General features: G+C 37.9%; 1 protein-coding gene across 11 annotated transcripts in view; it reads left to right on the top strand.

Annotated features, from left to right (window-relative positions):
* NEBL (nebulette) overlaps positions 1-27,640 on the top strand; it is a 411,963-nt gene that overhangs the window by 271,013 nt on the left and 113,310 nt on the right. For 9 of the 11 annotated variants that reach the window (XM_075125905.1, XM_075125902.1, XM_075125903.1 and 6 more), the window contains exons 1-4: positions 9,103-9,268; positions 9,361-9,432; positions 19,627-19,731; positions 23,361-23,471. The exons of the other annotated variants lie outside the window; for them this stretch is intronic. In XM_075125905.1, coding sequence (XP_074982006.1) covers positions 9,212-9,268; positions 9,361-9,432; positions 19,627-19,731; positions 23,361-23,471 — 345 coding nt within the window. In that variant the 5' untranslated portion in view covers positions 9,103-9,211. Of the gene's footprint in view, positions 1-9,102; positions 9,269-9,360; positions 9,433-19,626; positions 19,732-23,360; positions 23,472-27,640 lie in introns of those variants that run through there. 11 annotated transcript variants of the gene reach the window in all.

The raw sequence follows: 27,640 nt of genomic DNA, 5'->3' as shown, positions 1-27,640 counted from the left end.
ATTTATACTGCTAATGTTAATCTATCATTATTAACAGTTATTTAAAATCGTAGTTATCTTCTTGGTATACAGACAATATGCTTACTTGTCTTCAGAAGACTTCCTAAAACAGAAAAGATAAAGATAGAGACTGTGATAAGGGAAACTTCACAAGGATCTTTAATGTGGTAGAAATGTAATTTGAGACTCTGATGATGAAAATATGTATCAGGACCATAATAAATACCTTTTAAGAAGAAAAGATAAGCAAGTCACCACCTATGGATGGTAAAAGTATGTCGGTAATATACATTTCTAAATATCTTCAACCTTAGCGAAAGCTAAATATAAAATCGTACTAGTCTGAAAAAGACCAGGTCTTTTAAAACTGCTATATGCCTGATCTATACATGATTTTCAGTTAGAAAAATACTTTTTTCTAAACAATGAGCTGTGCCAACAAGATTTTTTTCAAAAAACCCTGATGTTACACATATTCCATGCATTCAGGAAACACTTTCTCCTCTAAGAAGGAATTAAAATGCAAACACAGAGTTTTTCTAGTTAGACTTCCCACTTAACCTGTTGTTTTCTGGATGGCTCATTAAGACAATCACACCCCAAAAATGCTGTAATAATTTAGCATTGTTGCCGAAGGCCAGCTACACGATATGTGTAATGTACATTCCAAAATTATACAAAATATTAAAAAGATAGAATCTGATTACATACAGCTCATTCTTTCCATAAAGCTGCCCTGTGTAACAAAATAATTTGTTTTAATGTACTAAATATTATAAACAAAATGTTTCATAATACAGTTGCACTGAGTTAGAAATAAAGGTGTAATAATCCTGTGTTGAAATGGCTTTAACATAGCAAAGAACCTTGTACCAAGGGCTCTCTGGACCACATAAGCTATAATTAAGCTTGTGGTTGTAATTCCACAGAGCAATTTAATGATTCTTCAGTGTTGATCTAGGGAACAGGAGAATATGCACGAAAAATGTAATAGCTCGTAATAATTAGGCAAGGGAAGGTTGGATTCTTACAAACACTCTACTTAACTAGGGTATATAGTTGTCATGACAACAGTGACAAGATGATAAAAATGTCTTTCCTCTGAACTGCTGAAAAATATATATTTCTTCTTCTATCATATGTCACAGTGGCAAACATCTGATTTAGTAACGATGTAGTATACTTGGTAACATATCTCTATATCCTGACAAATGTATTTTGCATTTTTATAGGATTTAATCAAATATCTGATGTACATAAAAATGCTGCATGAACTAGCAATTCTTTGAGAGTTTCTTTTGCTTCTTAAATCATTTCTTTTGTACACAGCTTCTCAAATCAAGTCATATGAAACCTTGGATTTTATTTTCATCATTGTTCACAGTTCATTGTTAATATTTCAACAAGAATACTTTAATAGAGAAAATTTTGCATTGTTCAAACAAAAACTGATTTAGTGTTATCTAAAGAAACAGTATGGATTTCAGTATGGATTTCAGATAAACAATTAAAAATGAGTTTGGCAATGTGCTTGGGATGGATATCTGAGTGTGGTCAATTGTCTTGTAGATATTTGAGGCAGGCAGCAATACCATTGTTGTGAGGTATGTCGGTGTGTACAAAGGGGACATCCATGGTGGAAAGGATGGTGTTCTGAAGGAGTTTGCTAATGCTGTGGAGTTTCTGGAAGAAGGTGGCCTTTTATGCGGTGAGTGGGTTGAGGATGTTTTCTATGCGTCCTGCTATTCCTTCAGTAAGAGTGCCATGGGCAGATATGATAGGTCTGCCTGGGTTCCCGTGTTTGTGTATCTTGGGAAGCATGCAGAAGGTGCCTTGGGTGGATTTACTGAGGATGAGGTGTAGAGTTTCTTAGAGTTGTTGGCGAAGGATTTGATGACATCCTTAATTTCCTGGGTGAATTTGGGTAGCCTGTTCCATTATGTGATCTACTTCTTTGGTGGAGTTTCCTTGTTTGATGAAGACAGTTTTAAATGTGTTTACACATTGCCAAACTCATCCACTTCATCCTCACCCATTACAATTTTATACTCAACAAAAAACACTTTGTCCAAATCCTGGGAACAGCCCTGGGTACAATAATGGCTCCCCAATATGCCAACCTCCTCATGGGCCACATTGAGGAAGAATTTCTGGACAAATACACCATGAAACCAATGATATACGTGAGATTCATCGATGATATTTTCATCCTCTGGGCAGACGATCTAAACCCCCTCATAGATTTCCACTGCAATTTCAATAACCGCCATCCATCCATCAAAAACTCTCTAAAACGTTCCCATACTAGCATCAACTTCCTGGATACCACGTTCAGCTTCAACAATGGAACCGTACAAATGACTATATACAAAAAAATTCACAGATCATCACACTTACCAGTAATCACCCCAAACACACCAAGAAATCTGTTATCTACAGCCAGGCCCTGAGATACCACAGAATATGCTCTGATGAGAAAGTCTGGAATACACACCTTAACATACTTAAAACCACTTTTACCAAAGACACTCTACCAGAGAAGTTTCAGAGGAACAGCCGTGTTAGTCTGTATTCGCAAAAAGAAAAGGAGTACTTGTGGCACCTTAGAGACTAACCAATTTATTTGAGCATGAGCTTTCGTAGCTCACGAAAGCTCATGCTCAAATAAATTGGTTAGTCTCTAAGGTGCCACAAGTACTCCTTTTCTACCAGAGAAGCAGACCACATCATGAAATGGGCTACCCAAATACTCCTAGAGAACCTGCTTCAACACAGGAAAAAACCCACCCTTTGACCACACACTCAAGTTGGCACCTACCACTCCTACAATGGAATCAATAAGGCATATTATGAAATAATTACAACCCATACTTCCTGAAAGAACTCTTCTGGCCTCCAAACCACCCCCCTGCCTCACCCAGTTGATCATCAGAAGCAAGCTCCTTATAGACCAGGACCCCCAACTCAAAGCAGCAACAGACCCTGCCATAACAACAGATGTAAAACCTGCAGACTTATCTCCACTGCTACAATGATTAATACCCCCCACAACACACCTTTCAAGATCCAAGGGTCCTACACATGCCTATCACATGTGATGTACCTCAGACAGTGCACTAAATGCCCCAATAACAACTATGTGGGTGAAACCAGACAATCATTGAACTCATAAAGAAAAATGATAAAAGAGAAAAACACCACATCACCTGTGGGTGAATACTTTTCACAAAACAATCATTCCATATCTGACCTCTCAGTTCTCATCCTCAAAGGAAACCCGCACAATACCTTCAAAAGATAAGTGTGGGAGCTTAAATTAATATCTTTTCTAGATGGTCTTTGTCAAGGTTCCTCTCCCACTCTGAACGCTAGGGTACAGATGTGGGGACCTGCATGAAAACCTCCTAAGTTTATCTTTACCAGCTTAGGTCAAAAAGTTCCCCAAGGTACAAAATATTCCACCCTTTGTCCTTGGATTGGCCGCTACCACCACCAAACAAATACTGGTTACTGGGGAAGAGCTGTTTGGAAACGTCTTTCCCCCCAAAATACTTCCCAAAACCTTGCACCCCACTTCCTGGACAAGGTTTGGTAAAAAGCCTCACCAATTTGCCTAGGTGACTACAGACCCAGACCCTTGGATCTTAAGAACAATGAACAATCCTCCCAACACTTGCACCCCCCCTTTCCTGGGAAATGTTGGATAAAAAGCCTCACCAATTTGCATAGGTGATCACAGACACAAACCCTTGGATCTGAGAACAATGAAAAAGCATTCAATTTTCTTACAAGAAGACTTTTAATAGAAATAGAAGTAAAGTAATCACCTCTGTAAAATCAGGATGGTAGATACCTTACAGGGTAATTAAATTCAAAACATAGAGAACCCCTCTAGGCAAAACCTTAAGTTACAAAAAAGATACAAAGACAGAAATAGTTATTCTATTCAGCACAATTCTTTTCTCAGCCATTTAAAGAAATCATAATCTAACGCATACCTAGCTAGATTACTTACTAAAAGTTCTAAGACTCCATTCCTGGTCTATCCCCGGCAAAGACAGCATAAAGGCAGACAGAGACCCTTTGTTTCTCTCCCTCCTCCCAGCTTTTGAAAGTATCTTGTCTCCTCATTGGTCATTTTGGTCAGGTGCCAGCGAGATTACCTTTAGCTTCTTAACCATTTACAGGTGAGAGGAGTTTTCCCCTGGCCAGGAGGGATTTCAAAGGGGTTTACCCTTCCCTTTATATTTATGACAGTCTTAATAAAGACACTAATTTATATCTTATTACAACAATCTGTAATCCACACACACCCCTTTTATGTCCTTGGACTATAAAGGTGTTAATGGCCCACTTCACCTTGTTTGCAATGTTATTCTAGCTGTTTTGGTCCCAAGATATTAGTGAGGTAATATCTTTTATTGGACCAACTTCTGTTGGTGAAAGAAACCAGCTTTCGAGCAACATGGAGCTCTTCTTCAGGCCTGGACTAACAGCTCTGTCTAGCTTGAAAGCTTATCTTTTTCACCAACAGAAGTTGGTCCAATAAAAGATATTACCTCACCCACCTTGTCTTTCTAATATCCTGGAACCAACATGGCTACAACAACACTGCAAACACACAGATTAAACAAGGTAATACTTTTGAATAACTAGTTATGCCTGGTCCACAATAATTTACAGTGAAAAATTACAAAAAAGTGGGATTTTTTTCTAAATTGGTTTAATTTTGCTCATGGGTATAATAGGCAAGAAAACCACAATTAATATGTAATTATTGTTGCATCATAACTCTAATGTTAACTGTAATAATAACCTTTTAAATAACCTAAACGGCCAAGCAGTTCAGAATTTGTCATTTTTGACCATTTGACTTCCGATTGAAAAATAGCAGCTCTTCCCAGGAGAAAGCCCACGGTGGATCTTTGCAAAATTTAGCAATTCTTCTGGGCAATTATTAATATCTCCCCCTCTGTCTTTTAATTATTTTTTTACATCTTTTTCTTGCCAAATATATTGAATATGGGGGGAACAAGGAAATTTTAAAAACCCTTAGGATTAAAATATTTATTTTACAATGCAGAGATATTTCCATTCTTCAGCGTTTCACTTTGGTATCAGCACAAAAAGTCCATGATTCATTGCTGTGCTGCATTTCTATTGTCTTTACCAAGTGCTCTGTATACCAGAAAAGCGAATTGCCACGTCATGTAGTTGCTCAGAAAGGCATTTATTATGTCCAACATTTGCAGAAGTGGCCAGTTGTTTTGAGTGCCCAATTTCAGAGATTTTTGGGCCTAAATTTGAGAGGTGCTAAGTACCTACAGCTCCAAAAGAAGTCAGTGGGAGGTGTGGATGTGCAACCCCCCTGGAAATCGGGCCATATGGGTCTCAATTTGGGCACCTACCATCACTGTCACTCTTAAAATGTAGGTTTCAGAGGAACAGCCATGTTAGTCTGTATTCGCAAAAAGAAAAGGAGTACTTGTGGCACCTTAGAGACTAACCAATTTATTTGAGCATGAGCTTTCGTGAGCTACAGCTCACTTGAGCTGTAGCTCACGAAAGCTCATGCTCAAATAAATTGGTTAGTCTCTAAGGTGCCACAAGTACTCCTTTTCTTCTTAAAATGTAGGAGCTTATCTGTTAAAACAGCAGGATAAAAGTCATTTGAAACCCTTGTGTATTATTAATGTGTAAGTGCCTTTTGTCTCTGGGTTACAGTAAGTGGAGAGCTGTCTGTTTTTCTCAAAAATTAAAAAAAACCCAAACAACCTTAATGAATACTTTTTATTCAATCACAAATGTTCTGTCTGTTTTCATATCTTTTTCTAATTAAGTGCTTCTCTTCCCGACAGCAAATGGGAGGCATATGTTAGTCACAACTACTTTTTGGCATTTTGGGAATTTTACATTAAAAATTACACATACCCTATGTTTTCTGTGTAGATACAGGCTCCAATAACACATGAGAATCTACTAACATGGACCCCTGCAATTTTGTCTGGGTGCAGGTTCCACAGCAGTGGATCACTTTTTGGGATGCAGTACAAAGTTGTGGTGTGATGTGCTAGAATTAGGAAAAGAATGTCATATTTAGAATGATTGTCAATCCAGTTAGCTTTCTTACTTTAAATAAGAACCTTACAATTAGGGTTGTCAAGTGATTAAAAAAAATTAATCACGATTAATCACACTGTTAATAATAGAATACCATTTAAATATTTATGGATGTTTTCTACATTTTCAAATATATTGATTTCAGTTAACACAGAATACAAAGTGTACAGTGCTCACTTTGTATTTATTTTTGATTACAAGTATTTGCACCGTAAAAAAACCAAAAGAAATAGTATTTTTCAGTTCACCTAATACAAGTACTGTAGTGCAATCTCTTTATCGTGAAAGTTGAACTTACAAATGTAGAGTTATGTAAAAAAAACTGCATTCAAAAATAAAACAATGTAAAATTTTAGAGTCTACAAGTCCACTCAGTTCTACTTCTTGTTCAGCCAATCGCTCAGACAAACAAGTTTGTTTATTTGCAGGAGATAATGCTGCCTGCTTCTTGTTTACAATGTCACCTGAAAGTGAGAACAGGTGTTCTCCTGGCACTGTTGTGGCTGGTATCACACGATATTTACAGGCCCGAAGCACTAAAGATTCATATGTCCCTTCTTGCTTCTGCTCAATAACAATCCAAAGCAGTGCGGGCCAACGTATGTTCATTTTCATTATCCGAGTCAGATGCCACCAGCAGAAGGTTGATTTTCTTTTTTGGTGGTTCGGGTTCTGTAGATTCTGCATTGGAGTGTTGCTCTTTTAAGATTTCTGAGAGCATGCTCCAGACCTTGTCCCTCTCAGATTTTGGAAGGCACTTCAGATTCTTAAATCTTGGGTTGAGTGTTGTAGCTATCTTTAGAAATCTCACATCGTACCTTCTTTGTGTTTTGTCAAATCTGCAGTGAAAGCATTCTTAAAATGAACAACATGTGCTGGGTCATCGTGCAAGACTACTATAACATGAAATATGTGGCAGAATGCGGGTAAAACAGAGCACGGGACATACAATTCTCCCCCAAGGAGTTCAGTCACAAATTGAGTAATGCATAATTTTTATAACGAGTGTCATCAGCATGGAAGCATGTCCTCTGGAATGGTGGCCGAAGCATGAAGGGACAAACAAATGTTTAGCATATCTGGCACATGAATACCTTGCAACACCGGCTACAAAAGTGCCATGCGAATGCCTGTTCTCACTTTCAGGTGACATTATAAATAAGAAGAGGGCAGCAGCGTCTCCTGTAAATGTAAATAAACTTGTTTGGTTTAGTAATTGGCTGAACAAGAAGTAGGACTGAGTGGACTTGTAGGCTCTGGAGTTTTACATTGTTTTGTTTTTAGAGTGCAGTTATGTAAAAAAAATCTACATTTGTAAGTTGCACGTTCACAACAAAGAGATTGCACTACAGTATTTGTATGAGGTGAATTGAAAAATACTATTTCTTTTGTTTATCGGTTTTACAGTGCAAAAATTTGTAATAAAAATAATATACACTTTGATTTCAATTACAACACAGAATACAATGTATAGAAAAATGTAGAAAAACACCCAACATATTTAATACATTTCAGTTGGTATTCTATTGTTTAGCAGTGTGATTAAAACTGTGATAAATTGCGATTAATTTGTTAATCGTAATTCATTTTTTTGAGTTTATCCCATGAGATAACTGCAATTAATCAACAGCCCTACATTCAATACATTCTCACAGAACAACAGGTGAACTGATTTCCACAACCAATAAGGCAGCTTCCATTCCAACAGAGCTGAGCTCATGAATTTATACAGCAAAGGTTGGTTCTGAGACTACAAATCTTGACAGACTTTAATTGTGAATGGTTACACAGGAACTTGTATTATCTGTATGATCATGGTATGTTATCTTCTGTAGAGTGTTGGTATGTGTGTGTATGTATGCATGTATATTACTTTAGCTGACATAATGCATGAAGCATTTTAAGAATGTATAAAGTTTAATATAAAAACATTTTCAGGAAAAAGAATGAGGAGTACTTGTGGCACCCTAGAGACTAACAAATTTATTTGAGCATAAGCTTTCATGGGCTAAAGCCCACTTCATCAGATGCATACAGTGGAAAATACAGTAGGAAGATATATATATACACACACACAGAGAACATGAAAAAATGGGGGTTGCCATACCAACTCTAATGAGAGTAATTGAGTAAGGTGGGCTATTATCAGCAGGAGAAAAAAAAGTTTGTAGTGATAATCAGGATGGCCCATTTCAAACAGTTGACAAGAAGGTGTGAGTAACAGTAGGGGGAAAATTATCATGGGGAAATAGTTTTTAGTTTGTGTAATGACTCATCCACTCCAAGTCTTTATTCAAGCCTGATTTAATGGTGTCCAGTTTACAAATTAATTCCAGTTCTGCAATTTCTCATTGGAGTCTGTTTTTGAAGGTTTTTTTGTTGAATATTTGCGACTTCTAAGTCTGTAATTGAGTGTTCAGGGAGGTTGAAGTTCTCCAATTGGTTTTTGAATGTTATAATTCTTGATGTCTGATTTGTGTCCATTTATTAAGTGCACCAAAAGTAACATGTATTACATTCTGAAATTACATTTCATAAAGCAAATGTGAATTGTCCAGACTCTCTCTAGTAGAAAACTAAAGGTGTGTGTGCTTTTTCTGTATGAACTTTATTTCGACTGAGTGAAAAAGATTTGTGACAGCTGGTTTGGAGTCTGTGATATCTTAAATGTTAGAACTAGATAGTTTCCCCATAATCTTAGGCTTCATGGCACCCGTTTTAGCCCGTTGATTTCATTAAATCATTTATCTTACATAGTTACTGAATTACAGTGCTTTAATTAAATGTGTCTTAGACATTTAGGAATAGTTTATTTGAATAGGTCATTTAATTATACTTTATCTGTAAGAAAGTATTAGCTGAGTTAGCAAGGCCATCTGTAATGCCTTTTAGTTCACTCACACCGAATTGTTCAGATAAAGACTTTCAAGTGCTGTCTAAATAAGGAAGAAGCCTTGGTAAGGTTAAGTGTAATGAAGGACACCAGAGAAGCATACACCCTCGACAAGTGGTAGAACATAAACCATTTGCTGCAGCAGTGGGCTTTTTCAATTTTTACCCCCTTGTTTTTCAAAAATATTAAAAAATAAGAATGCCTGTCCTTCAGGATTTCAGGGAAGATGAAAGCGAGGAGGAGGAAGAAGAAAGGGTGGGTGGCAGTGATAACTTTGAAAAGGTGCTCACTTCTTTTTTCACTGTTTTAGTTTACTGATATTGAAATGCTTTCCCTTTCCTTTATAGGTGTTCCTTAAGCCTGTTATTGAGGACAGAAACATGGAACTGGCCAGAAGATGCACTGAAAATATAAGTGATGTAAGTGACTGTAACCATTTGTGTCCTTCAATTATATTGCTTTCTTCTAAAGGTTTTATTTGTATTATTCTTATTTCTTCAGATTTATAAAATGTAGCTATAGGTGCCCATCCTAGGTTCTGGGTGCCTACTCAATAGATTAAAACATACAAAAGAATATAAATGGGCCCCAGGAATATGTGTATGAGGAAACTCCATTAAAATGTTACAGAATCTCATGAAGGCACTCAATTAACAAATTCCAAATGAGTTGTTTTAGAAATATAATGTATGTCTGCATTTGGCATGAACACCTTGGATCAGATCTGTAGTGGGCATAAATTGGAGTAGCTCTGTTGGCTTCACTGAAGTAATATCAGCTTTATGTCAGCTGAGGATCTGGCCCCCTGAGTGAATTATGAAAGTGAAGCTTTGAGCTTGAGTTTGTATTTATTGCGGTGCCCCTCCTGGAAACTTGAATCCCAGGAGGAACTTTGCAACTGTGCACTAATTGGGGTTCTGTTTTTGATTAGACACAGAGTGACAGCTCTCCTTCGTGGACTAAATATATATGGTGACTAACAGCAAAACAGCCCATTATATAAGAGATGGTGATTTGCCTCTAAAATAATCTTTCCAGCCAACTCTAGCCTGGGATGTTTTGGCAATTGATTGATTAGTAGGACTGCAAAGTGCAAAGTTCATCTTGTATTGTAACATGGTGCATAAACTTATCGTAGCATTATTATCCAAGGTGAATAAGTATGTTGACCTTATGAGATTAATACATGCAGAAACTAGAGTATAGAGGATGCAGAAAATTCATTACTGGAGGACATTTATTAGGAAAGAATAGATGGCCACTAGAAAAATGGTACATCTGGAATGTTTAGGAGCTGCTATGCTGGGAAGAGAATGCAGCTTGACAGGGTCAAATCTTCTCTTTTGCCCGAACACTGTGTGGGAATACTTAAATCTTGGTGTGGGCTGAATATTGGATATAGCCTTAAGAGAAGCCAGTAAGGTGATTACCCAGTAACATCAAATTATCTTAAGAGGTAGTACAGGCTATTAATATTTTTATCAAAGGTACTGATGGTTACCCATGTTTTTTTGTTTGGAAATGTACTGTATATGACACAATACCTGTGAAGTCAGGTAAAAGCCAAAGTAAAAATGAAGCATTAGGCTGACCTGAAATCCATTTATTGTTTCCGTACTACTTATTTCTAGATATGATTGCTGTTATAAAGGCAAAAAAATACCCTGAACAGTGTTGATAAACTATTTGTTTTAATTAGAAAGGAATTACTATTGAAAAGTGTATCATTGGTGGTCATGGTGGCTGTTGCTGCTGTTAATCAGTTGATAAATATTGTGGAGATATCTTTCTTTGATTTTTCTGTGAAGGTTTAGGGGCTAAGATGAATATATGAATTAAAATGAGGTTTCAGACCCTGTAATTGTTCAAAGATGTCGCTTTTGCTGAAAGAGTGTGTTAGATTTTCACTGAGATATGTGAAGCTTTCAAAGGATAATGATTTCTGTATGATATTATTATAAGAAATGCAATGGTCCAGAACCAATATAATTTCAAAGGGAATTCTCCCTATTAATATACTAAAATGGAACCCGCATTTTGGGCCTGATCCAATGCTCACTGAAAACATTGGATGTGTTTTTATTGGCTTTTATGGGTATTGGATCAGGTTCAAAGTGAATTTTTTTTAATCCCCCCAAACCTTCACCATAATTGAATTTTCACTATTACTAGAAAAGTCCTACAGTACTCAGGGAGAAAATTTCCCCTATCACTATACATCTTCATTCTAGGAATCGTGCCAGAACCTCTTGACCCTTTTTGGTTACAGGGGAGACACACAGCTGTGAAGGATTTCTCGGGGGATTGTCTTTACTCACTTCTGGCAGCACCTGCACAAAGTTTGGGAACAGAGCTCAGTGAATGTTCCAGTTTGCTTTTGGATCCAGCCATGTTCATAGTTCTTTACATTTGCTTTTTTTTTTAAACGTTTGTGCAAAGTACTTTTTGTTTGCATGACTGTTTAGGGAGGAGCTATTATTCATGCAAATATGGAAATAGTTTAGTGTATTCACTTGGTAATGAACAAAGTTGTACTTGAAAACCTGTGTGTGTGTGTATAAATGTAAATACATGCCCAAGTACATGCACTCAGAGGTTTCAGACCCAAATTTGCTCATTACCATGTAGAAAGGAAAGGGACTGGAAATGAAGGTAATATGTATAAGTCCAACATAAGTGGGTTTCAGTGACTTTGTGTGGCTTGCAGTTTTACCCTAAGGTGACCTTGTGACAGCAGCTCATGACCTTGTGACTACAAGGCTGGGTTATTCCCTTTCCTTCCTTGCAAGGCTGTCAACACAGATACTCTGTCAGAGTGCAATGGCATGATTGTTCATGGCTTGAGATACTGTGATCATATTATGTTCACCCTGAGTTCTTTATAATCTGACTTTAAATTGGCACTGTTATTTTTAAAGCCCTTTACGGCATGCAAGCCTTGGGTCTTGTATGAGAGGATATCCGTTCTCATATTCCACTGTTTAACAGAGTTCAAGATGCCTTTAATTCTCACTTACGTTGGACTTATGTGTGTTACCTTCCTTTCCAGCCCCTTTCTTTTCCACATTTAAATTGGACCCCTTAATTTGTTGTTATTGTTTGTATTTTAAAAGGGGACACAGGGTGGTGTTATGGGGAAAGTAGGAAGCTGAATAAAGTTATTAAGCAAATTATCATAGTCCTTTCTGTAAAAGGGAAATAGCTTGCCTCTTGAATCATCATACTGCATTTCATATGTGCATGTTACTAATGTTTCTTTATCACCTGCAGCAAATTCCCTTTAAACATAATGCTACTTACCATCTAATTTGCCACATACTGTAGTCCAAATTGTAGTTCTTCTAATTCAGCATCTCCTTGCCATCGGCTGGACATGGTGAAGATTAGATCCCGCCAGGACTTTAATTACTGTTTTTCTCAATTAATAGTGTTTAATGATGGTTAATAAAAATTAATAGAAAATGCATTTGTTGCAGTTCTGGTTTCTTTTCTTTTCTTTTAACTACAAAAGAATTTGAAGTACTACACTGTGGTTCTGAGAATTGTCAGTAGACTGGAGACAAAAAATTATTTATTGTTGGTTAAAATGAGAAAAGTAATTACGACCCAGTTAACTATTGTTTCAAGCTGCTTTTCTCAGTATTGGATAGAAAATGTGGATGCATGATAAACTGTGTCTTAATTAAATCCTCATTGAATATCTCATTGGTCTAATGTTTCAGAGTTTGACTTTTCATCTTAAGATTTATATCCAGTTTGAAACAAATTGTTCAGGATATAATTTGTTGTTGTTAAAAGCTAATACTAACCAATGTACAGTATACCAGTGTTTCCAGAGCCAGATTCTGCCCTCAGTTACACATGTGCAACTCTATGGACCATATCCATATGACTTCAGTAGGGCTGCATTGGTATAACTGACTGAATTGGATCTGGCAGAATTTGGTCCGTTTGACTCTTCTTTTGCAATTGTAGCCCACAACTACTCAGTGTAGTAGTTGTGCAGAACTGTTGTGCCTAAATGTGAAAACTTGTCATTTAAACGTTATATTTTTAAAATGGAAGCAATTTGAAAAACAGTATGAAGTCATTAAGGGCCCAATCCAGCTCTCGTTGAAATCAATTTAAAGACTCACATTAACCCCAGTGGAAATTGGCTCAAGCCTTAAATTGTGATATATAAGGTCATGTTTTCCCATAAGAGGCCAATTTATCCAAAAAGGGGCCTTAAAAATCAGTATATCTTTGTCAACATCTGAATAAAAATAATTCACAGTGAATTTGAGGGAAAAATGTATACCTGTATATTTACCTAAGTGGCTGCATATGCAGCTTAATCTTAAAAAGTTGTAAGTATATTTTTATCATATTTCAAACAAATTCACAGGAACAATAACTTTCACTTTATTGATGGATTAGAGCTGTAGTAGGATGGTTTCCTGTTCTGAACACAGTGTCACTGTTTTATTTTACACACTATATCATACATACATCCATAGCTTATACTAGTAGGCTGTTTAAGAGTCTTGAAGTGTGAAAGTTACATTTGTGTGTGTGTCTGTGTGTACACATATGTAGTGGAGATGCAAAAACTGTTACTTTTTAATGTTTTCCTTCAGTATGGTACCTAGGGAAAAACTCAAATTCCACAGCAAGTCATAGAATTTCTGCTATTAACTTCAATAGCAATTGATATAAAGTAGCAGAATAGAAAACTATTGTGAATATTACTGTTGAAATCTTTGATTCCCATTTGTTGTAAAACAGAATTGTGGTGGTTTTAATATCCTGTGAAATAAGAGTCAAAGAGACACAAGGCCAAATGCAGAACTAGTGTAAAGAAAAGTATTTCCACAGAAGTTAGTTGAATTATGACCAATTATATCAAGGTCGGATTGTCCCAATGGGTTTATAATTATTAGTTAAAATTATACAAGTATAAAGGACACAAAAGGTATATATTTGGCCTGAGATTTTCAGAGGAGCCTAAAAAAGTTAGACATCCAACTACCATTGAAATTCAATGGGATTTGGGAGCCTAAGTCCCAAAGGAAGAATTTTTCATAATCATATCTTGTGAGGTCTAAGAGATCCAGTCATCCTTGCATAATACTTTGTAATGAATAGGAGGTCACTTGCAGGCAAAAATTCACACTTGGCCAAATTAATATTTTACTCATCCAAATTTTAAACCCCAAATTTGAATAAGAATATAAGCTTCTATGCTCATTTCTTCCAGTCATTGCTTGTATTCACCACATATCCCCACCATTTATGCTTCAGAAACTTCTTGCCTACTTCATACATATTTCAAGTGCAAAAATGTCACTACAGTATTCCGTATGTCCTTTTTCATCTTCCAATTGCTTGATGCCAATTGATGCAAAAATGTCTGTAGCAGAACAGAACATCTAGGATCAAAATCTAATGTGAAGATCCTGTCTTATGTCCTGTCATAATTACCCACTCAAATCTTGCGCTCACAACCAGCACATTCTGATTGGGGCTTCTAGGAGCTGCCAAAATAAAACTAGACAAATTTCCCGTATTTCAAGCAGGTGACCATGAATGATATCACTCTCCTGAGGCTAACACAGAGAGATAAATCATAGAATATAGAACATCAGGGTTGGAAGGGACCTCAGGAGGTCATCTAGTCCAACACCCTGCTCAAAGCAGGACCAAGTCCCCCAATTTTTGACCCAGATCCCTTAATGGCCCCCTAAAGTTTGAACTCGCAACCCTCGGTTTAGCAGGCCAGTGCTCAAACCGCTGAGCTATCCCTCCCCCAAATGATGTTGCTTGAATGGCACCAAAGCGCGGGCCCATTCACTGCAATGCTTTGTTCTGCAATGATTCTAGACTACTTGCTACTGGCTTGGCGTGGTAAAGTGTCCTACCATGTAGTTCGGAATAAGGTGCCCTCCCCAGAAACCTTTTGCAAAGGCTTTTAGAGTACTCCAGGAGAGTTTCATGGAGATGTCCCTGGAGGATTTCTGCTCCATCCCCAGACACATACTTTTCCAGTAGCTATAGTGGCCGCGAATGCATCCCAAGTCTTCAGGGCAAATTAATCATTAAACACGCTTACTTTTAAACCTGAATTATATTGACAAAGGTACACTCACCAGAGGTGCCTTCTCTGGCTTCATGGTCTGGGACCCCGCCTTAGGAGGGTTGGGAGGATACTGGCTCCAGGGTGATGAACAGTTCCTGGCTGCCGGGGAGAAGGGATTCTCCGCTTGCCTGCTGTGTGCTATCTTCAACCTCCTCCTCCTCCTCCTCCTCATCCACAAAATCCTTATCCTTATTATGTGAGACTCCCCCCTTGCAGGTGTCCATGGACAGTGGTGGGGTAGTGGTTGGGGCCCCCCCCTAGAATTGCATGCAGCTCATCATAGAAGTGGCATGTATGGAGCTCTGACCCGGAGCGACCATTTGCCTCCTTTGTTTTTTGATAGGCTTGGCTGAGCTCCTTAATTTTCATGTGGCACTGCTGTGTGTCCCTGTTGTAGCCTCTGTCCATCATGCCCTTGGAGATTTTGGCATATATATTGGCATTTCATCTTTTGGAATGGAGTTCTGCCTACACTGATTCTTCTCCCCTTACAGTGATCAGATCTAGTACCTCCCATTCGGTCCATGCTGTAGCTCTTTTGCGATTCTGGGACTGCATGGTCACCTGTGCTGATGAGTTCTGCATGGTCACCTGTGCTGATCAGCTCACCACGCTGGCAAAACAGGAATTGAAATTCAAAAGTTCCTGGAGCTTTTCCTGTCTACCTGGCCAGTGCATCTGAGTTGAGAGTACTGTCCAGAGCGGTCAGAATGGAGCACTCTGGGATAGCTTGTATGATTTAGTTGGGGATGGGATGATTTAGTTGGGGATTGGTCCTGCTTTGAGCAGGGGGTTGGACTAGATGACCTCCTGAGGTCCCTTCCAACCCTGATATTCAATGATTCTATGATAGCTCTCGGAGGCCAATACCGTCAAATTGTGTCCACACTACCCCAAATTTGACCCAGCGAGGTCAATTTTAGCACTAAACCCCTTGCCGGGGAGGAGTACAGAAATCGATTTTAAGAGCCCTTTAAGTCGACAAAACAGGCTTGGTCGTGTGTATGGGTGCAGGGTTAATTCGACCTAAATTCGTAGTGTAGACCAGGGCTTAGAGACTAACATTCTCTAAGGTGCCACAAGTACTCCTCATTCTTTTTGCTGATACAGACTAACACGGCTACCACTCTGAAACCAGTCTTACCATGGAGTTACAGACAGTCCCCTTAGACTCTCTAGTCTATCTTGCTACCCAGACAAACTGGATTTAGTAATAAATGGTCACTTGTCTTACACCAAAAATCACATCTCATTCAGGTTGCTTCTAGTTCCAAGAGACCAGTCATTTACCCCAAATCAGTTGGTACCCTAGCTCTTATACCAGAGACAGCGACTGTAGCCAATCCTGTAATAAACTATCTAAAATTTTATGAGGTAGGAAAAAAGAAATAAGAGAGTTGTTTATAGGTTAAAGCAAGCAAATGTATACACACATATGAGTTACCATCTAACTCCTAAGAGTGACAGAGTTGTAGTGATCTGTCAAGTCAAAGTGTCTGTCAGGGCAAACCCAGAAGGCAGTCCCTGGGGATTTCTGGCTTCAGTTTAGAGTCTCTAGCTCTGTCAGAGTTCAAACAGCCAAAAAGATTTCCTTCATTCAGCTTCCAAGTCCACAGGATGAGCTTCCTTGCACACAGCATATTCCGGGTGTGATAGGGCCATTAATCAATCCTTTGTACTGCAGTATTTCTTGATGGCCCATCTGACTTCGATAGTCCTTCTGGATGGGCATAGGATGATTCCCATGCATGGGTTCACAAGTTCAGAGCAAACCTTTTCAAAACTATAAAGCAAAACTTACATATTTTCTTAGCATGGAATACCGACATTACAAGTGAGATTAATGCGTACAGCAATTTACAAAGATTTCATATAGTCTAAATACATTCTTAAAAGATTACTTATTTTGACTCAAATAGTCAAAAGACTACTTATTTTGAGCGAAACGAACACAGAAGTGAACTGGTCTGGTCTCCAGCTATGAGTTTGTTAGTTCTTAGCAAATGCCTGCAGTCTTGGCAAGAGCTGGCATCTGGCCTGACAGTGTCACAGGCTGCATCATGGAATATTTCTTACCTGAAAATTTCCTTTCTGTTAGCAACATCTCCCTCAGTTTTACCCTCCCTAATGGTTCATTAGCCAAGGGGTCAGCTTTTTAGTTGGACAATTACTGTGCAGACAGTTGCCTGCTGTACAGTTAATGAGTTAGCATTTGATGATGATGATAGTATCTGTACACAACTTTTAGAATGACTCATCTGTGGCAAGCGGGAGAAGGAGGCATGGCCAGCACATGCTGTGCTGCAGTTTTGAACTGCCTCTGGAAATTGCTGAGTGAAGGGGAGCAGGCATAACAGAATTGTGGGAGATGCTACTTACAGAAATTATGGGGTAAGAAAATTTTTATTTTCTATTGCTCAGGCTGTGTTGCTTCTGTTAGCAAGTCTTCAGTGTATAAATGCAAGGTGCTACAGTGCAGAGTGTGAAAATGAGGTTAGAGAGATGAGAACAGAAGAGCTTATGTCTAAATAATTCACTTTACATTGAACCATATTGATATCAATATTGAAAGAAACTTCAAGCAGTTAAGGTTGCTTAAGTGGAATACCTATCCACACACTTCCTTAAAAACAAGGAAAGTTCAGTTGAGCTATCCTTCTTTAAATGTATGTTTATCCTTTCACATTACATTCACCATCTTCACTAACTTATTCTGTCCCTCTATAAATAAGTCCCATTCACCTCCAGCATAGTCAGTAACACCATACGCATTCCTAGCAATCACACTGTAACACAAAACATTAACTCAGACCACAGGAACAATAACATAAATATTTGTTAGTTATCTGTATCTCGATAAAGCCTATGATGTGGTGGTTTCTCATGGGAAAGTATGAGTTGAGACTTTATTTTTGGTGGGTTTCTAAAATAACTATTTTAGGGAAAGAAGATCCATTGCTTTGTTTTGTCATCCTCCACCCCCACCTTGGTAGCAAAAATGATCTCCTGTGTGTGTGAAAAAGACTTTAGGAATGAGCTTATGACTTTTTTTTTCTGCCTTCAAGAAGAGTCTGACAACTACACTACACAGCTATCTAGAAGACCTTGACTTCAAATGCTAGAGACTTTGGGGACAACATTTTGAAACCTGCCCCTCAGAATTTATTCATGGATCTTGGATACATAAAAACTGTAATTGCATGTTGTCAAGGTTCCTTCCCCACTCTGAACTCTAAGGTACAGATGTGGGGACCTGCATGCAAGACCCCCTAAGCTTATTCTTACCAGCTTAGGTTAAAACTTTCCCAAGGCATAAACTTTGCCTTGTCCTTGAACCGTATGCTGCCACCACCAAGCATTTTAAAGAACAGGGAAGAGTCCACTTGGAGACATCTTCCCCCAAAATATCCCCCCAAGCCCTACGCCCCCTTTCCTGGGGAAAGCTTGATAAGAATCCTCACCAATTTGTACAGGTGAACACAGACCCAAACCCTTGGATCTTAAGAACAATGAAAAATCAGTCAGGTTCTTAGAAGAATTTTAATTAAAGAAAAGGTAAAAGAATCACCTCTGTAAAATCAGGATGGTAAATACCTTACAGGGAAATCAGATTCAAAACACAGAGAAACCCTCTAGGCAAAACCTTAAATTACAAAAAGACACAAAAGCAGGAATATACATTCCATTCAGCACAGCCTATTTTACCAGCCATTAAACAAAAGGAAATCTAATGCATTTCTAGCTAGATTACTTACTAATTAACAGGGATTGTGAGGCTGCATTCCTGATCTGTTCCCGGCAAAAGCATCACACAGACCGACAGACCCTTTATTTCCCCCCCCCCCAAGATCTGAAAGTATCTTGTCCTCTTATTGGTCATTTTGGGTCAGATGCCAGCGAGGTTACCTTAGCTTCTTAACCCTTTACAGGTGAAAGGGTTTTGCCTCTGGCCAGGAGGGATTTTATAGCACTGTATACAGAAAGGTGGTTACCCTTCCCTTTATATTTATGACACATGTGTTGTGGGAAAATGAAGATTTTGTATTTGCAATGTTTGTGTATAGAAATTTAGAGGCTGTTTTTAGTACTTTTGACATGAAATCAGGTGGAGAAAACTCTCTTCAATACCCCCTTTCTTTCAAGATGCTACAGGAATTGCAAGTAGTGGGTGACAGTACACTGTAGGTATAACAAATAATCCTGTCTTTTTCATATGTCATATAAAAGATTTTGTAATTTTTTTTTACATCATCTAGGTGCTCAGTGAACAAGTTTAAGTTTCTGTTATAACTTGATCTTCTTGCTGTTGTAGGTTTCTATTTGACGTTATCTGAGTGGTTTTTCTCTGTGGCTTACTTTGTTACATGATGTGGTGTTTACAAGCCACTTGGCACAGTATTTTAGTGTTCTGTCCAAATGAGTAGAATAAATCTAAAAAGATAATTGTCTTTTTCTATTTTTAGGGTCAATTTAAATTCATTTTTTCTCTTTGTAGATCCACTATAAAGAAGAGTATGAAAAATCTAAAGGCAAGTTCACATTTGTATCTGACACCCCTCAGTTAAAACATGTGAAAAATATGAGTGCTTTTATTTCTGAGGTAAGATATAAAAGATTGCAGAATATTCTTCAGTACTTAGTTACCAGTAAAAAAGCCCACTAAGTTGAATATTGCGATTCTTGAGGGGGCAGATTGGGGAGTCTATTCATATCAAATAGCAAGAGAATCCAAAAGTTTTAGTGGGTTATAGGAGTGTCACTACTGTATACAGTTTAAGTGTATAAAGGTAATGTAATATTGTATAGCACCTTTCTTCTAGGATCCCACATCGTTTGACAAACATTAAATGTAAATAGTTTTGTGAGAGTAGACCCCTTGTGAGCTAATGGACCCGCTCATTACCCTGGGATAAACAATCAGCCATGCTTGGTTCTGTTTATGGTCTTTCCCCCAGGGCTCTGTTTATTCTCCAACTCAAAACAAAAAGAAATATAGAACAATTAGAAAAGCAATAGTCCTGGTCTTGACTGGAATTGTGGGATCCTCTGGCCTCCAGTAACTAAAGGATCTGGACTTTCCCTCTTGAAGCCTTCTGCTGCAGCCACAGGAGACTGTGCGCTCAGCTGTCTCCTGGTCTCAGGCTCCCTCATGGAGGTGGGCTCTTCATTGATATCCTCCGGTGGGAATCAGACCCAATCATTAGCTGCTGTCCTGCTGGGTCAGCTGATTCCCTGCACCTGCCTGCTGGGCTTCCCTCCAGAACAGTGCCAGTTGGTCCCTACTCCCCCCAGCCCCTGAAGTGGTAGACCGCCCTGTTACACTCCCTTTCACAGATGGATGGACCAAGAGAAATCATTATTATTTGTTGTTTGTATTACAGTAATGACTAGGGCTCCATTGTGCTAGGTGCTGTCCAGATACATAGAAATGGATAGTTCCTGCCTTGAGGAGCTTACAGTCTGAATAGCAAACAAAGAATAAGAGAAAGGGGATAATAGGAAATATTATCTTACAAGTGGAGAACTGAGGCACGGATCAGGTAAGTGGCTTGCTCAAGGTCACCCAGGAAGTTTGTGCTGAGCTGGGAATTGAACCCAAATCCTAGTCCATTGCCTTAACCACAAGGCCATCTTTCCTTCCTAGTGGCTTTGCATAAGACCATACAGTGGCATACCTGATATCAAATTCTAAGTATACTGACTCCAATTCCTACTTTCCATACTTACTAGACCAAATAAATGAACATCAACTCTTAACTGCACGCTATAACTATCATGGGCCACATTTTAACTCACAGTGGAAAAGTTTTCTCTCTCAACTCAAACTCCAGTAAAAATGTTTATAATTACATACTATACATATAGAACAAAATTTATTCGGAGTGTGGAGTACCTGTGCAAGGTCCCTCCATGCTACTTGGGGTGGGGAGAAGGACCAATGATGAAGCTGCCACGTAGTGCCCCCTTATATGCCATAGAAAGCTCCTCTTTTAATCTGCAGAGGGTAGCACAAAGTCCTTAGGCTGACATGAGAGAGTGGGAGCTCTCACTATTTCTGGGCTGGGGAGTTGATTTCACCCCTTCTGTACTCCCCACTTCTTAAATTTCCTTTCACCCTCCACCCCGTTGCTTTTTCCTCAATCTCTCTCCTCCTCGTCCCCACCCAACCAATTCTTTCAAAAAGAAACTCTTTCAACATACCACAGAACTTATTTTAAAGGGTTTATTCTTTCTGGAGTTCATCAGCTGAAGTAATGTCTTAATTCTGACAGTATCTATTGCTTTACATTTTGGGAAGAGCATATTACTTGTGTCAGGGGGTGGCATATTTTTCACTCTGGCAAGTAGGTTCAGTTCTTGGGCCAATGAGTGTTAGGTACATTTTTCGGTCTGTGTGAGTCTGTAAATGTATGCATGCATACACACATATATGCAAGGTGCTACTGAGCCAAAAATATAGATTTCAGAAATGATTAGACCACCTCTTATTGACAACCACTTATGTCCTGGCACTAGGAAGAAATGTTCCTGAAGGCATGTTGTTGCATGAATGTATTTTTGTCTATTTTGGGGGTGGAGAGTGAAAACTGGGAAGGGAGCCTTAGCAAAAGGAGTCAGCATATTACTGAGAATCAAAAGATCTGGGTTTCATTTCTGGTTCTGCCACTCACTCTGTGAGAATTTACAGACTCACACAGACTGTGGCAAAGTCACTTAACCTCTGGGTGCCTCAGTTTCTCATGTTTTGTATATAATAAACTGTGTCCAGTTATTCATATCTGAACTGAGATTTTTATATAATTCACATGCATTCCATATATTTTCTCTGAAACTTCAGTGCTGATTAGTTGTAAGTCTAGATCAAATTTAAAAGCATATGTTTGCTGCTTTACTGACATTTATCTTCATGTGTCAGGAATAGGTAGGATAACTCACAAGTGGAATAACCATAATGGAGTTATTCTGAATTTTCTCATTCAAACATAAATGATATAACTGAGATAAGACATCATATAGCCTATAGAAGCCAAATATATGTGAAGCTGTTGCTGTTTTGTGCTATGTTGTTTAGTATCAAACGGCTACAGCATGTGGTGTTGCTGATTGTTAATAAAAGAACACTTAAAGATTTAATATATAACAAAAGTAAAAAAAATTGCTTTTTGTTTCAAAAGTTTTTTAGAGTGCTGTTTAGGTAACATGTTTTGTTGCAGTGGTTGAATACGATAAAGTGTTAGCTGACTAAGATTGTAAATTGCTGACCTCTAGTGTTCCATAGCCTTTGTTGGAGAATGTAGGTATTTTTAATATTGTATTTAGGCATCTTTTGTCAACTCACAAAAAAATCTGGGAAAAATGAATTTTCTGTATTTTAAAAAACAATAATTCATGGGAATAACCAGAGTAATAAATAATTAGACATGGTCCAGTTGGTGCATGTCAATTAAATATGATAATGCATTTAAGATGGCATATTCCTGATATCAGTGATTATTTTTAAAGATTGTTTTATTAATTTAAAATTTATGCTCCTGACATACTTTGCTTCAGAGACAAAAACGGAAGCAAGCCAGCAATTCTGTACTATGCTTCTGGCTTGCATCACTCTGTTGTGAGAAAGTTGCCATTGGGTTTTCTGTGCTTTGGTAATGATGCTTAGAAAATGCTAGCTTTGAATGGTAGTGAAAACACAGGAGAAATAACAAGAAATTTTAAAACAATATTTGATGTAGAAATCTGAAGTAGAAATTAATAAACAAATTGTTGTCTTCATATTCTTGTATTTGCCAGTGAAAATTAATTAGTGCCTCTTATTGAGTGTCTCAGTGTTCCATTATTTGTTTCTCCACTGAACACAATGTGCAAAACTCCAGAAAACTGAAAATATGTAGATAATTTTGCTTTTTGGATCAAGAAGTGAATTAATAAGTGGCATATTTTTTTACTGACTTTGCTTGCCTCATTCAAGGCTTCCTTCAAAATTTCTTCAATTTTAACTATCAGGCACATTATAGTGATTCATGGATTATATACACTAATCTGAAATATAAAGTGATTTGAAAATAAATGTGTATTCTTAAATTACTCTATAAGACTTTTCTAGGTCTTTTCCAGTACAAAGTTCTTTTGTACCATTTTACTTCAAAGTAAAACAAAGTGATTTGTTTAGTTACTATGTGATTCTCTTTGAAGTAATTCCTGCATTTTTTTGTCTTTTTTTCTTTCTAGACAAAGTACAAAGGATCTGCTAAAAAAGACCTTTCCAATTCTCTGTATAAGCAGATGCCAGCCACAATTGACAGTGTGTTTGCAAGAGAAGTTACACAGCTTCAGAGCAAGGTAAAGTTTAAAAAACATTTATTTTTATTTTTTACAGATTAATTATGCAACAGAACACTACTACCCCCAGTAGCTTTAAACTGATATTTTATTACATATATGATTCACAGGATCCATTTCTCAGCTAGTGTATTGGCGTAGCTCCATTGATTTCAAAGGAGGTACTGCATTTTACATCAGCTGAAGATCTGGCTCATTATGTTTAGTAAATAGCATTTGAAAAACAGTAAGTCATTCATCAATGCATACATTAATTATTCCATAAGATGTTGTTGCATAATGTACGTAAAAGAAGACAAATCAAAATTATGTTGCAATCTACATGATCGAAGTGCCATATTGGCATTGTAAGATTTTTATCAACTCCTTACTGATAAACTCACAGCCTAAAAATATAGCGGTCTGATTTTCAGAGGTGCTTGAGAACCCATATCTCCTACTGACTTCAGTTGAAATTGCGAATGTTCAGCATTTTTGAAAATTAGGCTATACATTTTCAGTGTTATTCATCAGATTCCTACCAGTTTGAGATAGAAGGCCTGACTTCATTATTTAGTCCATGTTTTTTTGCCAAAGCTCAATTGTTCCCTGCAGTCTATTTTTAGTGCTTTCTTCAGTCCAGTTGTGTCATTCAGATGGCATTGAGGGTAGAAAGCACTTAAGAACCCAAACATTTTTCTTTTTGGAACTCCACAAGGCTAAATAGCAAAAAGTTGGTTTTGAACTCGTGCATTAAATCAGGGGTTCTCAAACTCGGGGTTGGGACCCCTCAGGGGGTCAAGAGATTATTACATGGGGGATCATGAGCTGTCAGCCTCCACCCCAAACCCTGCTTTGCCTCCAGCATTTATAATGGTGTTAAATATATTAAAAAGTGTTTTTAATTTATAAGGGGGTGTCACACTCAGAGGCTTGCTATGTGAAAAAGGTCACCAGTACAAAAGTTTGAGAACCACTGCATTAAATGGATATCTAGAACTAATGCTGTCTACCCACCAGGTATTTGCACATTTTAGGTATTGCTCCCCCCACTTTCCATCTTAAACACATTTTTGAGACTCTTTTGAGACCTACCAGACCAGCAAAAGCAAAAAGCATAACATGATGCAGCTTTCAAGTACCTGAAGGGGGGTTCCAAAGAAGATGGAGCTCAGCTGTTCTCAGTGGTGGCAGATGACAGAAAAAGGAGCAATGGTCTCAAGTTGCAGTGGGGGGAGGTCTAGGTTGGATATTAGGAAACAATATTTCACCAGGAGGGTGGTGAAGCACTGGGAATGGGTTACCTAGGGAGGTGGTGGAATCTCCATCCTTTGAGGTTTTTAAGGCCCGCTTGACAAAGCCCTGGCTGGGATGATTTAGTTAGTGTTGGTCCTGCTTTGAGCAGGAGGTGGAACTAGATGACCTCCTGAGGTCTCTTCTAACCCTAGTCTTCTATGATTCTATGAAGCAAAACCACACTGCCTATTCCATATTACATAAAATAAGTCAATCATTCTACAGACTGATGTTCTATGGAAGTACTTTAAAGACTGTAACCATTCCTTTTGCAAATGAAAGAAAATGTTCATAGTAAAAGGAAACACTGAAATTAGATGGAGGAAATAGGTTTTGCTTTGTAAACTTAATTATCAAGTCAGCATTCAAAACTCCACAATGGTGGCAATGTATCAGTCATGTCTGTAATAAGCAAATGTATTAATGTGAATTATATTTTACCTCTACTAGTTTGAAACAGAATACTTAGTGCAGTAAGTTAATTCCAAACAGTAACTAAAATGACATCAACATGACATGTCATTATAACATGATTAATTTATAAGACTAAGTAGTGTTGTTGTAGTCACGTTGGTCCCAGGATATTAGAGACACAAGGTGGGTAAGATAATATCCTTTATTGATCTGACTTCTGTTGGTGAGAAAGACAAGCCTTTGAGCTTACACAGAAGATATTACCTCACTCACCTTGTCTCTCTGATTATAATAGTTACAGTTGAAATAAATTATAGATTGTAATAGTGATAAAGTAATAAAATTGTATAATGCTTTTTAAACACTTGGTTTGATTTATAAAGCATCAGTTAACTAGTTTGCCATGGGACTCACTCCTGGATCCATTCCAAATGAGAATATTATACAGAAATTATGTTTTCATATTTCATGTACAAAATCATGTTCTCTTACACACCAGTGATGTTAAGGAAAGGATCTGAGACTAAAAATAAAAACATTTGAGTCAGGAAAAAAAATCACAAAAAAAAATCAATAGGGCTGCCCTTTTCTTATGACATTTATTGAAGATTTTGCCCAGCCATTCAATATTCCTAAAGAAATAAATATGCAGTACAGTAGGTGCCATGCTATGTCACCAGTGCTTTCTTTGAAGTTTATAATATCCCCTTTTAAGTGTACACACATTGTAAATCATAATAGACCATAAAACCGAAGACTGCTGATATATTTTTCCAACTTGTGGTGTAAATCAATCCATCCTATAGAAAAAACCTGAGAAAGTGGTAAAATGACTTAAAAAAAAGTTTCAACTCAAGAGTTTTCAAGAAGGGGAAGAGGAGGTGGGGTGGTTACTTTGTTACAGAGCTGAATTTGAAATTGCTTTGAAGGAGCTCCTGAGGTATTCTCTCCTGGAAAATCTTCTTTACAGTATCCAAATCTAATCTATATTGTGTCTATCACTGTGGGATCTAGGAAGCAAATACAAAGTTTTTAAGCTTCAGTTTAGTCATGGTAGGATGATATTTGCTGCTGCTCCTCCCTCAGTGGGGTTATAGTTCAGTAGGCTGTCATTTTCTCCAAGGGACAATCTAAGATGGGGAATGGGAGGGAGGGTTCACTGGCCATTGTGCTACCACTTGTCTTGTGGAAAGGGTGTTAAAAACAGGGTGGAAAAGCTGTGCTCTCTTTCTGAAGGAGGTGATTGTTGGACCGTGATGGGGGTTGATTATAAATTTTAGACAATTTCCATGCTGACAGTAATAATTAGACTCATTTGTCCAATGTTCTGAGTGGGCCAGAGATTACTTGGGGAAGTTGCATGGAAAATTCCTTGGTTTCAGACAGGACAGTGGCACCTAGAGAGGCCACTGCCCACCTACAATCACCTTCCCCTGAACTCTGTGGGGGGAAAGCCTGGCTCCACTAAAGTCACTGACAAAACTCCTATGGACTTTAGTGGAGCCAGATTTCACCCTGTAGAGTTCCAGCCACATAATATTCATATGGAGGGGGTTCTACCATACTTGAGAGAGGGCATGATTATATGTTCTACTATGCTTCCTGTGCTTGCTGTTCAGGTTTGGCTGTATTTATACTTTTGCTTCCCTGTGTGATATACAGCGGAGGCACAAATGTGACCAGCTTTGTTGGCTTTTATAACAACCCTTTTTACTCTTTGTTTTTCAATGTCTGGAAAATGGAAATCCATTCTAGCAAAATTTTAGAATTTTTGAAAACTTTTCCTTCCTGAATTGGAACAAAAAGTAAAAAATGTGAAATTTTCGTGTGAAGGGATTTCTAGAAAATTTTCATTTGGGGGGAAATGAAACAGAATTTTTTGGCTTGTTGGCTGTCCATCTGGAAAGTTCTTATCAATTTTACTTTCTCCCTGCAGGCAGAAAGTGGAATTGAGATGAGCCTTCCAGCTGAGCAACCAGGGAGCCATCATTTTGACTTTTCCATTGGAAAAATAGACATTTTCTAGCAAGCTGGAATTTTCCCACAGAAAATTCTGATTTTACAAAAATGGCATTTTCCACTGGAAAATTCCCCATGAACTCTAGTTTTGTGCCTTGTCTTTTTCAACGCTGAAAAACAACTCTGAGACCCCCTTCCCCAACATTTTTTTAAAAAGTATCACACACAAAGATAAAGCATTTCAAATGGCTCAAGGAAGGAAATGATGTAAGGAACATCATTAAAGATTGTACACATTCCATCACTTTGTTTCTACCATGACAAAAAAATTGTGCTGGTTATTCCTTATCTGGAAAAAAAAGGACCCAAAGCAAATTGAAGATTAGGGCATGTCAGCAGACAATTTAATTTTCCTCTTTTGAGCAGTTGCTACATATGGATGTTTAATAATATTTTCTGCTTGTTTTTGATGATGATGATAAATCAAGTGAATCTTAAGTCCCAGGTTTGACTTCCAGGAG

The sequence above is a fragment of the Caretta caretta genome, chromosome 2 (genome assembly GCF_965140235.1).
Source record: "Caretta caretta isolate rCarCar2 chromosome 2, rCarCar1.hap1, whole genome shotgun sequence".
Taxonomy (NCBI): domain Eukaryota; kingdom Metazoa; phylum Chordata; order Testudines; family Cheloniidae; genus Caretta; species Caretta caretta.
Note: the sequence above shows the minus strand (reverse complement) of the source record. Positions and strands in the feature narration are given on the sequence as shown.